The sequence below is a fragment of the Cnephaeus nilssonii genome, assembly GCF_951640355.1.
Source record: "Cnephaeus nilssonii genome assembly, chromosome: 8".
In the NCBI taxonomy this organism is placed as follows: Eukaryota; Metazoa; Chordata; class Mammalia; order Chiroptera; family Vespertilionidae; genus Cnephaeus; species Cnephaeus nilssonii.
The window spans coordinates 81,335,581-81,352,073 of NC_137079.1; the positions used below are offsets into that span (position 1 = coordinate 81,335,581).

The following is a 16,493-nucleotide window of genomic DNA, read 5'->3' on the forward strand; positions in this document are numbered from 1 at the left end:
GGAATACAGGTTCGAATCTCCACTGCCCATATAGGTTAAGCAATGTGCCCTTATCTGCAGTCTGCAGCTTGCAGTACACAGGAATCTGACAAGCATATTAATTCCTTACAGAAATATAACAGGACAGGAGGAGTAGCATCTTTATGAATATGCAAAGCATTTAATTTAGAAAAAGTTTGTAAAGTTGATCTCAGAAAAATTTTAATACCTGTAGGTAGTAGATGAATTACTGAGAGTAACCTAACTTCCTTGCTCATCCTGTATAATAAAAGGCTAATATGCAAACAACCAATTGCTATGATGTGCACTGACCACCAGGGGGCAGACGCTCAACGCAGGAGCTGCCCCCTGGTGGTCAGTGCGCTCCCACAGGGGGAGCGCCACTCAGCCAGAAGCTGGGCTCACGGCTGGCGAGTGCAGTGGCAGTGGCAGTGGCAGGAGCCTCTCCCGCCTCCACGGCAGCGCTAAGGATGTCCGACTGACGGCTTAGGCCCACTCTCCCCCGGGGAAAGCAGGCCTAAGCCGTCAGTCGGACATCCCCCAAGGGCTCCCGGATTGCGAGAGGGCGCAGACCGGGCTGAGGGACCCCCCCCCAAGTGCACAAATTTCATGCACCAGGCCTCTAGTTCACTATAATATCAAATAACTGCAAAGATACTCATGTCAGCAGAGACTTTTCATTGTTAGAAAATGCAGAAACAAGCAGTAAAACATAGGAGGTTAACAGAAGAACCAGATCCAGACTCTGAAGACCTGGGTTTAGTCCTAGACAATAAAAAACACTAGGTGATCTTACAACAAGCTGCTTAACCTTTCTGAGCCTATAAACTAGGAGAAACAATACTAGGCTGCCTACTATATAGGGCCATTGTTAGAATTAAATGAGATACTACAGTTAAAGTGTTTCTTTTAAAAATGCTTTGAGCTATATATAAACTTCAGCGCCAAAATCTATGGGAGTCAGCCCTAAAAGAAGCACATAATATTTTACTATATCTTTCAAATAAAGTGGGACACAGATGCTTAACTTTTGCACTCAGATGTCGAGTGTGACTCGACACGGTTAGCATTAGAATAAAGGAATCGAGAAAAAAAGCAAGCGAGTGCAAAGGGTTAAATAGCTTAAATACCAACTTGCAATTTCATTCTTAATTATCCAGCCCCAAATTTCATTCTTAAAAATTATCTGTTGGTGTCAGTTTCCTAATTTTACTAATTATTCTTTAGCTTAGTTACAATATTAACATCCAGGGAGGCGAGGTGAAGGGTATATAGAAACTCTATTTCTGCAACTTGTGTGAGAATTATTTCAAAATAAAAAATAATAAAAATGCATGATATGTTGGCTAACTATTTTTTCTAAAAAGTTCCACAAGGAAATATGTTTTCTGTTATAGAAGAAAGCAGTGAAATATCTAAAAGTAACTGAAAGAGCCCGGCCGGCATGGCTCAGTGGTTGAGCGTCAACCTACGAACCAGGAGGGCACAGTTCAATTCTCTGTCAGTGTGGGCTGTACAGGAGGCAGACGATCAGTGATTCTCTCTCATCACTGATGTTTCTATCTCTCTCTCCCCCTCCCTTCCTCTCTGAAATCAATAAAAATATATTATGAATAAATAAATAAATTCATTATATTAGACAATATAGTGAAATTAATACTTTATTCAGTAAACCTCTGAAATTCCAGGAAATTAGAGTTGACAATATCAACATAGAAAGGAATAAATAAGAAGGGAGAGGAAAGAGGAGAAAATATATCGGTAAATAACTAATTCACTTAAAACTAAAAAAGCACAAATAGGAAAGGCCAAGACACACAAATGCAAAAAAAAAAAAAACCCAATTGATGTCATAAACTGCAAGGTAAACAATAAATTCAAATTTTCTCTAGGTTTTTGCTGCCATTCATTTGTACTCTTAAGAGTTTAACCCTTTGCACTCGCTTGCTTTTTTCTCGAGCTACTACTGATGCTAACCGTGTCGAGTCACACTCGACATCCGAGTGCAAAAGGTTAAGAAGTCAGAACCTTCATAAGACGAGCCAATTTGTATTCATTATAGAGCAACCTTATGATACTCGATGTGTCTTATATTGGGAACATAAATAATGAAAACAAAAAAAGGCTCGTTACTATTTAATTTCACCTATATAACACAATTTGAATTTAAAGCTCATCAAGGCCAGAAAACAAACCTGCTACGAACTGTTTTGGCTTAGGCTCTTCTCCTTCTCGCTCTAGCTTTTCCCATCTCACAGCCTCTGACTTTTTCATTTTAATTTCAATCTGCAGAAAACACCAAATAGAATCCATCATTCAATGTAAAATAGACACAAAAAATGCAATTATCTTAAGTCATCAAAGTTTTATAATAATTAATAGTGTCCTTGAGATAGTTTCCTAAATTATACAAGGTTAAATTTGAAGAATTTTGAAACATTTGTTTTTACTTAAAAGCCCTTCAAAAACATACACATATTATAAAGTAGAATTAAGAAGAATCTTGAAATCCTTATTCTTTTTTCTTCTAAAGCAGTGTTCTCAACCAGGAGTCATACTGACCCCCAAGGGACATTTGGCAATGTAAGAGACATTGTTGGTCTTCACAACTGGGGTGAGGATAAGGAGTGCTACTGACATCTAGTGAGGAGAGAGTAGGGCAGGCTAAACCATACAAGACAATATCCCCACAACAATTACCCAGCCCAAAACAGAACGGTGCCAACCACCAAGAAACCCTGTCCTAAACGCATTAGTACATTTGCATATACATTAACCTGTTTTAGAGTGGAGAAAATTCATTTCACTGTATAAAAATAATACAATATCAACATTTTCACAATCTTTCATGCAATACTTATTAAACACCCACTATGAGCAAGGTATAGTTTTCAGGGATATGAGAGATTTTTTAAATATTCAAGACATGTTCTTGACCTTCCATGAAAGTTACTAAAGAGGCAAATAAATGTTCTAAAAGCTCAGGAGACATCACACCTATATGTGAACAGGTAAGGTTTCAGGGTACCTGTGAAGAGCTGTGAGAGGAAGGAGTATCTCCTATGGTGGACAGGGTAGGTCTCCAGAAGCAAAGGGAATAGCCTAAAACTGGAGCAGGAGGTGTGAAGGGGCATCAGGGAGTGCATCAGGGAGTAGGGAGAAAACCAACTTGCCTCAAGACCAGGATTTATGTTAGAGCAGTGAAAAATATAGATGGGGAAAAAAGGTGTAAGGCAGACTATGAACAGCTCCTGAAAGCTAAACTTAAGTCACTAATTAAAATAAAATATCAACATTATTCTAAAGGAATCTTTTACTCTCTAATCAAGGCTTGTCCCTAAAATTTATACTTACCCTAACATACACTCACATACCACTTATATCTACCCTTTTTCCTTATTCAAATTAGTGCCCTCACCCCCATTTTTAGCCTAGCAAAAATCAGCATTTATAGTGATGGTAAACAGTAATAATTAGTATGCAAACAGTTTAAGAATCAAATTAGATTAAAATAATAAGAATAATAGTAACAACAAGAATCTAATAAAAGAATCAAATCAGAGCCATGGGAGGTTTGGATCAGTGGTTAAAGTGTTGGCTGAGGTTGCAGGTTCGATCCCCAGCCGTCAGGGGCTTATGTGGGAGGCAATCAATCCATGTGTCTCTCTCACATTGATGTTTCTTTCTCTCTCTCCCTCTCTCTCTCTCTCTCTTCCCCCACCACGCTCTTTAAAAACCAGTGGGAGAAAAAATATCCTCAGATGAAGAGTTAACAACAACAAAAAAGAATCAAATTAGATTTTATATCCTAGCATTTTTTTCCTAAGAAAAAGATTACTTTTATTAATAGAAAAAACTTGCCCAGCTGGTGTGGCTCAGTGCTTGAGTGTCGACCATGAGCCAAGAGGTCACCAACTCGATTCCAGGTCAGGGCACATGCCTGGTTTGCGGGTTCAATCCCCAGTAGGGGGCAGCCAATAGATGATGTTTCTCTTTCATCAATGTTTCTCTCTATCCTTCTCCCTTCCTCTCTAAAAATCAAAAAAACATATGTTTATAAAAAGGCAGATTTAACAAAAAGAAAAGCCTGTTCACACCTTAGTTATCTGACTCCTTTAGATGAGATGAATCATTTAAATTAGCAATTACTGGTAATCATTCTACAACCTGCATTTAGTGTGCGAATCCTTAAAGTATGCATTTTAAAATACCTTAACAAAACACTTATCACAAAAATACACCTCAATGTTTTAACCATGAAGTGATCGTATGGAAGGGGATGTGGCTTCTGCGTAATCTAATTCTTTTTAGCAACATAGAAAGGTAACAAAAAATTGTTTCATAATGAGAAAACATAAAACAAATGTCACTGGGAAAGGAACAAAAATTATAGTATTCTTAATTTAACATATATGTTTAAATTATACATAAATAAAAACAATTATTTCATAAGAATCTCTAGAATTCCCTAAAATAAACTATGATTCATTTTTATAAAGTAAAATATCACCAACATTTTCTCATGCACAGTATTGCACTCTGGTTATTTTAAGTTGTCATTGCTGATATTTACCTAAAAGGGATAGAAATCGAATAGCTGGCAATAACACAGCAGTAGTACTAAAAAAGGTTATTATTATCCTAAAATTTAAAATTGCCATCTTACTCCTTTAATTTTTGACTCATCTGGAAATGAAGACCTGGCAAGCAGGGTATACATAAACACTATCCTTAACTAGCCTCCACCACAGGGCACCCTATATTCGAACCTCATGTTACCATGCTAAGCACTATCTATAAAAGGTTGCTTGTTGTACCCAAAGAGCAAAATATGCTAGCACTAGCATCTACTGAAAGCCACTATAACCTGACTAATTGCGCAGTCCAAACAGAGAGGCCTTTATAAAGCCAGTCAAAGCTTGTAGTAACAACCTGATTCAAATGAGAAACGTTGACCTGAACTTGAAATTATACTTAATCCATTCACTGAAATAGCTGCACATAATAAACCATTTAAAGTAGCTTTTTTAAAAGGTAAAAGGGGGTTGGAGAAACTAATTTTCTATGAATTCTTTTTTACACCTACTTCACTTCTGATGCTTTAAAAATGAAGCTTAAGTCTTGATTTTGGCAAATAATTCTAGAATTGTCACCAATTCAATTTCAGATATTTTTACTGCAACCATTAACAAGTCATTCTATTTTCATCTTAGTCAAAAATAATTTAAGGAGGAATCAAGATGGCGGCCAGCAGGATGGCAGTGAGGGAGCACGTGTGCAGGGTGTGTGTGTGTGAATGAGGGGCAGTTACATTCTGCAGGAGACTCGGGGATTGGCAGACTGGACTCTACTAGGCGGGGAGCCCCTGCTACTGCTGCAGGGATTCCCAGGGCAGCTGCTCTTGCTCAGAAACCATGCCATCTTGAAGGGGAGAGCTGCTGTGACTGGAAGCCCACACTCCCCACCACCCAGACTGGCCTCCGACACCATCCCAGACCCTGTAGCCACTCCGGCCAAAGACATGCTACCGCAACTGCAGACCCACAGACCCGGGACTCAGACCTCTCGGGCCGCAGGCTCCTGTGAGCCCCGGAGTACGCTCCCCTCCCACCAACCTGCAGCTTCAGGCATAGGCCACATGTGCAACTCCGGCGCTTGGGCACTCTGGTGAGGCTTGGAATGCGCGACCCTTCCACCAAGCCTGTTGCTTCAGCCACAGGCCCCAAGAAACTCGATGCCTGGACACTTCAGTGAGAGCAAAAATGGGGAGACAAAAAACCCCAAAGGAAAGAAAAGGAGGAGTCACCAGAAAAGAAACTAAATGAAACGAAAAAAGAATTCAGAGTAAGGGTCATACAGTTCCTAAACTGGCTGGATGAGAAAAATCAACAACTTATGTAAGAATCAAGAGGAAATGAAGAATGCTTTGGCTACAATAAAAAACATTGGGCCGAAACCGGTTTGGCTCAGTGGATAGAGCGTCGGTCTGCGGACTGAAAGGTCCCAGGTTCGATTCCGGTCAAGGGCATGTACATTGGTTGCGGGCACATCCCCAGTGGGGGGTGTGCAGGAGGCAGCGGGTCGATGTTTCTCTCTCATTGATGTTTCTAGCTCTCTATCCCTCTCCCTTCCTCTCTGTAAAAAAATCAATAAAATATATTAAAAAAAAAAAACAACACATTGGAAAGTTTCAATAGTAGACTAGAAGCAGCGGAGGACCGAATTAGCAAGTAAGAAGACAGGGCAGAAAAACACACCCAAGCAGAATAGCAATTGGAGAAAAAAATTAGAAGGTGGAGAGCCTAAAGGAGCTTTGGGACAACATGAAACAAAGCAACATACGTATAATAGGGGTTCCAGAAGGACAAGAAGAGGAGCAACACCCTACCTAGTTTGGCTCAGTGGATAGAGCATTGGCCTGCGGACTGAGGGGTTCTGAGTTTGATTACGGTCAAGGGCACATGCCAGGGTTGTGAGCTCAATCCCCAGTGTGCAGGAGGCAGCTAATCGATGATTCTCTCTCATCGTTGATGTTTCTCTCTCTCTCCCTTCCTCTCTAAAATCAATTGAAAAATTTAAAAAAAAAAAAAAAGAAGAGGAGCAAGGATTAGAAAATCTATTTAAAGAAATGATGACAGAAAACTTCCCTGATTTGGGAAAGAAAAAAGTCACACAAGCACAGAGAGTCCCAAAAAAGAACACAAAAAACCCACACCAAGACACATTGTAATTACAATGGCAAACGTTAACAACAAAGAGAGAATCTTAAAGGCTGCAAGAGAGAGACAGAGAGTTACCTACAAGAGATCTCCCATTAGATTATCAACTGATTTCTCAAGAGAAACACATCAGGCCAGAAGGAAATGGAATGAAGTATACAAAGGGATGCAAAGCAAGGAACTGAATCCAAGAATACTCTATCCAGCAAGGCTATCATTCAAAATTGAAGGGGAAATCAGGAGCTTTGCAGACAAAAAAAAGGCTAAGGGAGTTTGTCACTACCAAGCCAGCAATGTAAGAAATACTAAAGAAGAAATAGAAAGGGAAGGAAGAACACAGACATAAAGAATAAAAATGGCTACAAACAAGTACCTATCAATAATAACCTTAAACGTAAATGGATTAAATGCTCCAATCAAAAGACATCGAGTGGCTGAATGGATAAGAAAACATGGCCCATATACATGCTGTCTACAAGAGACCCACCTCAGAACAAGGGATTCACACAGACTTGAGAGTGAAGGAATAGAAAAATATATTTCAGGCAAATGGAAATGAAAAAAAAGGTGGGGTAGCAATACCTATATCTGGCAAAATAGACCTCAAAGTGAAGACCATAACAAGAGATAAGGAAGGCCACTTCATAAAAATAAAGGGATCGATACAACAAGAGCATATAACCCTGGTAAACATATATGTACCCAATGCAGGAGCACACAAAAACATAAAAAAACTTCTGGAAGATATCAAGAGAGAGATTGACAGCAATACAATCATAGTAGGGGACTTTAATACCCCATTGACATCATTGGATAAATCCTCTAGACAAAAAATCAACAAAGAAACAGCAATCCTAAACAACTCACTAGATCAGATAGACTTAATTGACATCTTCAGAACATTTCACCCCAAAGGTACAGACTATACATTCTTCTCAAGTGCACATGGGACATTTTCAAAGACCACATATCGGGTCAGGCAAAGTCTCTTCAAATTCAAGAAGACAGAAATCATATCAAACATCTTCTCAGATCACAATGGCATAATATTAGAAATGAACTACAATAAAGACAATAAAAAATGTAAACACTTGTGGCTAAATAGCATGTTATTAAACAACTAGTGACCCGGTGCACAAAATTCATGCATATTAAAAGGGAATAATTAGAGGAAGTATTTTAATATTGCTATTTGCCCTTTCTCTATAATAGAAGTGTCAGAGATGAAAGAAAATTAGTAAAATGTATATGAAAATCTTCCTCCTGTCAGAGTCTGGGGCGCACCATGTGAATCAGAGTCAAGTCCCCGGCCACCCACGTGCGCCTCAAAATGGCACAAGACCCAGACCCGGCCAGCCCCACCTCCATCAAGCCCCATCGAGTGGGGAGCACTGGCCCGGCACCAGGGCGGGGGGCGCAGCCTGAGGTCCCCCATCAAGCCCTGCCAGGCGAGGGGGGGCAGCCTCAGGTCCCCCAGCCCGGGGCAGGGTATGCAGCCTGAGGTCCCCCGGGCCAGGCCGGGGCAGGGGGCTCGCCTTTAGGTCCCCATCAAGCCCCGCCAGGTGGGGGGCACAGCCTCAGGTCCCCCATCAAACCCTGCCAGGCGGGGTGGGCATAGACTGAGGTCCCCTGTCAAGCCCCGCCGGGCGGGGGGGGGGGGGGGGGGGCGCAGCCTCAGGTCCCATGACCTGGCGCCGGGACGTGGGGTGCGATCTGAGGTCCCCTGGCCTGGCGCCGGGGTGGGAGACGTGGCCTGATGTCCCCCGGCCTGGCGCCGGGTAAGTGGGTGCGGCCTGAGGTCCCCTGTCAAGCCCCACCGGGCAGGGGGGCGCAGCCTCAGGTCACCTGCCCCGGCCGGCCCAGCACCACGCAGCCTCAGGTCCCTGCTGATTGCTCGTTAAGACTCATTACGGGAACTTGGCCTCCGCTGTGGGCGCAGCCATCTTGTGTTATGGAATCCCCGACTCCGCTGTGGGCGCAGCCATCTTGACCATTACGACATGATGGTCAATTTGCATATTCCCTCTTTATTAGATAAGATGATTGGGTTACCAAAGAGATCAAAGAAGGAAAGAAAAAAACATCCTGGAAACAAATGACAATGAAAACACAACAATCCAAAATCTATGGGGCACAGTGAAAGCAGTCCTGAGAGGGAAGTTCATAGCATTACAGGCCTATCTCAAAAAAACAAGAAAAACTGGTAATAAATTATCTAACTCTACAACTTAAAGAATTAGAAAGAGAGCAAGAAAGATAGCCCAAAGTGAGCAGAAAGGAGAAAATAATAAAGATCAGAGCAGAAATAAATGACATAAGAGACCAAAAAATAAATAAAAAATCAATAAAACCAAGAGCTGGTTCTTTGAAAGAATAAACAAAATTGATGAACCTCTAGCCAGGCTCACCAAGAAGCAGAGAGAGGATCCAAATAAACAAAATCAGAAATGAAAGAGGTAAGAAATAACAGACCCCACAGAAATACAAAGGATTGTAAAAAAATATTATGAACAACTCTATTGCAACAAACTTAACCTAGAGAAAATGGACATATTCCTAGAAAAATACGACCCTTCAAAACTCAATCAGGAAGAATAAAAAAATGTGAATAAGCCTATAACTATGGTGGAAATTGAGGCAGTAATCAAAAAACTTCCAATCCCGGGTCTGGGTGAGGCCATGCGCCCCTGGATCCGGGTGAAGCTGGATCCCGGGTCTGGGTGAGGCCGTGCGCCCCTGGGTCCGGGAGAGGCCACGTGCCCCGGGGTCCGGGTGAAGCTGGGTCCCGGGTCCGGGTGAGGCCGCGCCCCTGGGTCCGGGTGAGGCCGAGCACCCCTGGATCCGGGTGAGGCTGGGTCCCGGGTCCGGGTGAAGCTGGATCCCGGGTCTGGGTGAGGCCGTGCGCCCCTGGATCCAGGTGAGGCTGGGTCCCGGGTCCAGGTGAGGCCGCGCCCCTGGGTCCGGGTGAGGCTGGATCCCGGGACTGGGTGAGGCTGCGCACAACTGGGTCCAGGTGAGGCCACGCGCCCCGGGGCCCGGGTGATGCTGGGTCCCAGGTCCAGGTGAGGCCGCGCGCCCCTCAGTCTGGGTGAAGCCGTGCCCCTGGGTCCGGGCGAGACCAAACCAGAGGGAGTCGGACCTGCATTACCACCATTTGTCCACCATCCAGAGCTGAAAAGTCAGTGCCGACATGTACACATAAGGAACTGGTGGACATTGAAATTGGGTCTCAAAAGAACTGTTGGTCCAGAAAGAAACTTACTACAGACTGATTCATTTGCCTGTCAGCATAACTATTATTGCTCATCTCACATTCGGTTCTTATAAGTATATTTCTAGTAACACATGATCTCACTCATCTAGGGGAAATGATAAACAACATAGACTGATGAACAAGAACAGACCCAGAAACAAGGAGGCATCAATCGGACTGTTGGGCCTCAGAGGGAGGGTAGGGGAGGGTGGGGGTAGGGGGGAGAGATCAACCAAAGGACTTGTGTGCATGCATACAAGCCTAACCAATGGTTAAGGACAATAGGGGGGTGGGGGCATCCATGGGGAGTGGTGGGGGATGGGAATGGGGGGATGAGGACAAATATGTGACACCTTAATCAATAAAGAAATTAAAAAAAAAAAAAAACTTCCAGCAAACATAAGCTCTGGGCAAGACGGCTTCACAGGGGAGTTTTACCACACAGTCAAAGAACTAAAACCTATCTTCCTCAGACTATTCCAAAAAATTCAAAAGGAACACTTCTAAGCTCTTTCTATGAAGCCAACATTACCCTAATCCCAAAACCAGATAAAGACACTACAAAGAAAGAGAATTACACGCTAATATCACTCATGAACATAGATGCTAAAATCCTCAACAAAATTCTAGCAAATCGATCCAGCATTACATTAGAAAGATCATACACTATGACCAGGTGGGATTTATTCTGGGGATGCAAGGATGGTACAATATCCATAAATCAATAAACGTGATACATCACATAAACAAATTGAGATAAAAATAACATAATCATATCAATTGATATAGAAAAAGCATGACAAAATCCAACACCCTTTCTTGATAAAAACTCTCAGCAAAGTGGGAATAGAGGGATCATACCTCAACATAATAAAAGCCATATATGACAAACCTACAGCTAATATCATATTCAATGGGCAAAAACTAAAACCATGTCCCTTAAGAACAGGAACAAGGCAGGGATACATGCCCATTTTCACCACTCATGTTAGACATATTATTGGAAGTGCTAGCCATTGCGATCAGACAAGAAGAAATAAAAGGCATCCAAATTGGAAAAGAAGAACTGTCATTATTCACAGATGATATGATATTGTACATAGAAAACACTAAAGACTCCATCAAAAAACTACTAGACTTAATAAATGAATTTGGCAATGTAGTAAGATACAAAATTAACACCAGAAACCTATGGCTTTTTTATATACCAACAATGAGCTCACAAAAAGAGAAGCTAAAAAAACAATCCCATTTACCATTGCAACAAAAAATTAAAATACCTAGGAATAAACTTAACAAAGGAGGTAAAATACCTGTACTCGGGAAACTACAGGACATTGAAAAAAGAGATAGAGGAAGACATAAATGGAAGAATATATCGTCTTCGTGGATTGGTAGACTCAACATCATTAAAATTTCAATACTACCCAAAGCAATCTAGATTCAATGCAATCCCCATTAAAATACCAACCGCATATTTCACAGACCTAGAAAAAAACTCTAAAAATTCATCCTAATAAAAGAGTAATATGCAAATTAACCATCACTTCATAAATATGGTGGCGCCCACAGCCAATAAAAAGTGAATATGCAAACTGACGTGACAAAGATGGTGGCGCTGGTTGGAGCCATGGAACCGGCCAGTGCGGGCGGGAGGAGAGCGGACAGGAGGCGAAGGCTTAGCTTCCTTGGTCGCCCCAGCCGGCTCCATAGCCGCCGCCCAGACAAAGCCATAGTGGCAGGGCTGAGGCAGAGGCAGTTAGGGGCGATCAGGCCAGGAGGGGAGGGCAGTTGGGGGTGATCAGGCTGGTGGTGGGGGAAGCTGAGGGTGAGCAGGCCGGTGGGGGGGCAGTTGGTGGTGAGCAGGCAGGCCAGCAGGGGGGTGTCAGGTGGGGCCAAGCAGGCCGGCAGGGTGGTCAGTAGGGAGCGAGCAGGCTGGCAGGTGGGGAAGTTGGGGGTGATCAGGCCAGCAGGGGGGTGCAGTTAGGGGCGATCAGGCCGGCGGGGGGGGGGGGGGCAGTTGGCGGCAAGCAGGCTGGCAGGGGGGCAGTTGGGGGTGATCAGGCTGGTAGGGGGGCAGTTGGGGGCAATGAGGCCAGCAAGGAATGGCAGTTGGCGGTGAGAAGGCCGGTGTGGGGGCAGTTGGGGACAAGCAGGCTGGCATGCAAAGTGGTTAGGGATGATCAGGCAGGCAGGCAGGTTAACGGTTAGGAGCAAGCAGTACCAGATTGCAAGAGGGATGTCCCAGATTGGAGAGGGTGCAAGCCAGACTGAGAGACACCACCCCCCACCCCCGTGCACGAATTTCGTGTACCGGGCCACTAGTATGGAAAAAAAAACTCCGAATAACCGCAGAGGAAATGTGGGGGGTTCGGGGGGAGCAGGGTGTGTGTGTGTGGGGGGGGGGGGGGGTAAGAGATCAATCAAAGGACTTGTATGCATGCATATAAGCATAACCAATGGCACAAACACTCGGGGGGTGAGGGCATGTGCTGGGGGGTGGGAGTGCCAGGGAGAGGTCAATGGGGGAAAAAGGAGACATATGTAATACTTTAAACCAGCGGTCCCCAACCTTTTGGACCTCTCCAATCACTGGTTGGCCACAGCTGCTTTAAACAATAAAGAATTAAAGGGAAAAAAATTCAAAAAACAATTTTTCAAAAGGGAAAAACGTTTGTAACAATATGAGGTAATGTATATTAACTAGACTTACAGTGGTGATCATTTTGTAATATAAACAAATATCAAAACATTATACACCTGAAACTAATATATGTCAATTATGACTCTACTTTAATAAACAAATAAATATGTATACATTCATGAATGTATTCAAAGAAAAAAATCTGGAAAATACAAAATATTAGTACAAAATGTTAGCAGACCTCTGAGTAATGGAATTACAAGTGACATTATTTTCTTCTTTATATTTTTAAATATTTCCTGATAATTTTTCAATGAGAATAAATTAGCTCTATAATCAGAAAAAAAAAACTACTAAAAATAACTTTGATGGGCATTTTAGGGGAGATTATTCTATGGTCCCTGAGAAATAATAGCAATGTCCATGTATGTAGCACATTTGAAAGGAATCTATTATGTTTGATACAGCCCCACTTGCAAACTACATGATGTCAATTAATCAGTTATAAGCATTTGTCAAACTTGTACAACATGAGAAACATAATATTGCACATTGTAGGAGAATAGAAGAAATTAAGTATGCTTTAAAGGACCTTATAATCAAGTGAAGAATGAAAACATATCTAATTTTTACTACAAACTAGTAAGGAATGTAAAACTTGCTAATTTATGTTCATGGGCCAGAAGGAAGTTTAGTTACTTATTGAACCAGTTTCATGTTTGCACAAGATGAAGTTGATGCAGATCTCCAATACTTTGTTATCATTTAAAATTTCTAATTTTATAGGCATCAGTGTCTTAGGATCTGTTGGATTCTACTGCACCAAAAGTTAAATTTATGATTTATTATTTTTCTCTCCTACAACAATGGAGAAAAGCTCTCAGTCTTTGTTAAATATAATTAACATTTTATTCCAATCACCTGAAAATGTGACATTCTTTACATCTAGATTTTCTCAATGTTCAGAGCTTACGTTTTTAATATTTTACCAAAATATTCACAAAGTGTATTCCTTCCTTCTTAAATATATAAATAAAATTTGGAAAAAAATAATTTCAAAGTTAACTTAAAACTTTGGTATTATGCTTGAATGTAGCTCTCATATGCACAGGGAAGGCTTTCAATGCATAATATCCCAAAGCAATATTCACAGGTTACTAATAAGAATTCCTGCTGTTATGGATTTTCAGTTTTCTATGTGTACTATCACCCACCTCTAAGGTCTTCTTTGCACAGCAGAGAGTTTAATTTTTTCCAATGAAAGGAACTTAAGATTTAAAGAGAAGCCATTACCCTATGGGGTAACCAGGCACCACCTTCTTAAGAAGTGCTAAGTCAGGTTCCACTTAATGCTACAGATTGACAGTTAAGGGATCTTTCCCAGACATAGAGAGCTGTGCAGTTTACTAATGTATTACTTTTTTCTGACAAACTTTTGTTTGCTAAGTAATTGTTCCCCTAATATTCAGAATGCAATTTTCCCAACATTTTCTTACTCAGCTCTCTGCACATTTAATTGCTGTATCAAACTTCTTTGTCTGATAACAGAGTAGCTCAGCCTCCCTGAGACAGAGTGTGCATCTGGCTTCTTTACTTTCACACTCAAATAATTTTATAATCATTTTTTTAAATGCAACAGATGGTAATGAATAAAGAGGAAGTGAAAATCTCCAAAGTTCTAATAGCTCAATTTAAATACTGAGTGCCTACTCTAAGCTAGGCACTATGCTAGTACAAAAGGTCACAGCCTCTGTTTTTCTTTAAAAAAAAAATCAATCAGAAGACATTTCCCATAAACAAAAAAGTCCAGTACTGCAGTTATCATCTGTAGTGACAGACCTAAGTATTGGAAAATATCTAATTGTCTGGAAGGAAGTATGTCAAAATTTCATCAGTAGTAAGACCAAGTGATTACTTTCTTATCTCCTTTGAATTTTTCTGAATTTTCTATGACATACATCTACTGCTTCTATAACCTGAATAAAAATCTAATTAGGATAATAATAGTAGTAATATTATTGAGCACTTATTTTATACCCTGTGTACAATGTGCTTCACATATATCATCTCACTCAATGGAACAATCCTATAAAAGCTTACCATCCAAATTTTAGAGATGAGGGAGCCAAAAGATATAACTATTTGCTGAAAGTGTCTTTTACTGTTAGAAGTTTTACTTATTTCCTCAGAAATAAGCAGAGGTTGAAAACAAGACAATAATCATTATGTTCAATCACTTGCTATGACATGCACTGACCAACAAGGGGCAGCGCCAAAGGAAGAAAGGCCCCGGCCAGCAGCCAGCAGCTGGGGAAGGGCCCTACCTGTGCACGAATTTCGTGCACCAGGCTTCTACGTATTTATAAAAAAGTCACCAGCGGTGCAACTTGTTGGATATATGACCCTGAGCAAGTAACTAATTTCACTGAGCCTCACTTCCTCCAGTACAACAGGATTAAGAGGCCCTTCTTCATTTAGGATTCTTATGAGGATTAACTGAGATCACAAATGAAAAGAAAGTAGCACAGTGTCTGGCAAATAACTTGAATTCTCTATCAATCTCTTTATCATCATTACTAAAACATCTGGGTATATTTACTATCTCTGGGTTCAGTTTCCATACCTGTAAATTGGTGATAAATATAACTATACTACGCAATAAATTGTGAGGATTGCATTGGTTAATACACAGCTATCAATACAGTTATATATATACTATCTATTTATCTACATATATATATATAAAATAGAGAAATATGCTAATTAACCGGGACACCATAAGGGGTCAACCAGACAGAAGGAGTTTGTATGGGCAGCGTCGGGGGTGGGGCGGCAGGGGCCTCCACGTGCCTGCACTGGGGGAGGACCTGATCAGCAGCGGCCACGGCTGCTGTGGGGCCCAGGGAGCCAGGCAGGGTCAGACCGGCAGCAGCCACAACTGCTGCGGGGCCCGGGGAGGGAGGCAGGGCCGGACCAGCGACTCGAGGGTGGGCAGTGCCGTGCGGGCTTCCTAGTCTACTATAATTCTCCACAGTTCACACAATAGGAGACTGGCTAAATAAGCTACAGTAAATGTATACAATGAATACTTTGCTACAGAATATTTAAAGGCATGAAAAAATACAGTCAAAACTCATTTCTTGAATGTCCTCCATCTCGAACAATTCGGTTCTCGACCAAGGTGTTCACAAAGAAAATGTCTCAGCTGACCAAAACTTCCGTTTTGCACCTGACAACCCTTTCGTGCAGATACCTCAGCAAGACAAAAAATGTCTCTCGGGCAACAAAGGAGAGAATGCTTCTGTTGCTGGGGAAATCGAGGATTAGCACAATTTTATAAACAGGCCATCAAGAGTGCTAATGTTGCTAATGGTGTAAAAGTGCTCACAAAACACCAGTCACAGGCAATTGAATAGGCAGAAAAACTGCTGTTGGTGGGATAAACGAAAAGCAGTTAGCCAGTGATAGCATTTCAGAGGCAGTGACAGAAATGAAAAATTTGCTTAAGGCTAGCAGGGGGTGGTTCAATAAATTTAAGAAAAGAAGTGTTGATTTATAGATTAAACAGTACATTAGACATGTACTGTATGTATATAAGAAAGGTTAAAACAGAATCATTTAGGGGTCTGGAAGGGATTATTTCTAATGGGAAAAAATGATTTGGCTTTCAAATAAATCGCTTCTCAAACAGTCTTCTGGAAGGAATTAGGTCCGAGAACCGAGGTTCCACTGTACCTGTATTTTTATTTTAGTAAAAATAATATTAATGCATGGCTAAGTTTAAAAAGACAGCTACAGATAGTATGCATAGTAAAATCCTTTTCATTAAAAATATATAAATATACATTAATAGAAAAAGTGGCAAGAATACACTCCC

The 16,493-nt window shown here is 41.5% G+C and overlaps 1 protein-coding gene across 2 annotated transcripts in view; it reads right to left on the reverse strand.

Moving 5' to 3' along the window:
* The window catches only part of SUGT1 (SGT1 homolog, MIS12 kinetochore complex assembly cochaperone), a 63,440-nt gene that overhangs the window by 15,954 nt on the left and 30,993 nt on the right, over positions 1-16,493 (reverse strand). For both annotated transcript variants that reach the window (XM_079779199.1, XM_079779200.1), the window contains one exon: positions 2,196-2,286. In XM_079779199.1, coding sequence (XP_079635325.1) covers positions 2,196-2,286 — 91 coding nt within the window. The remainder of the gene's footprint in view (positions 1-2,195; positions 2,287-16,493) is intronic.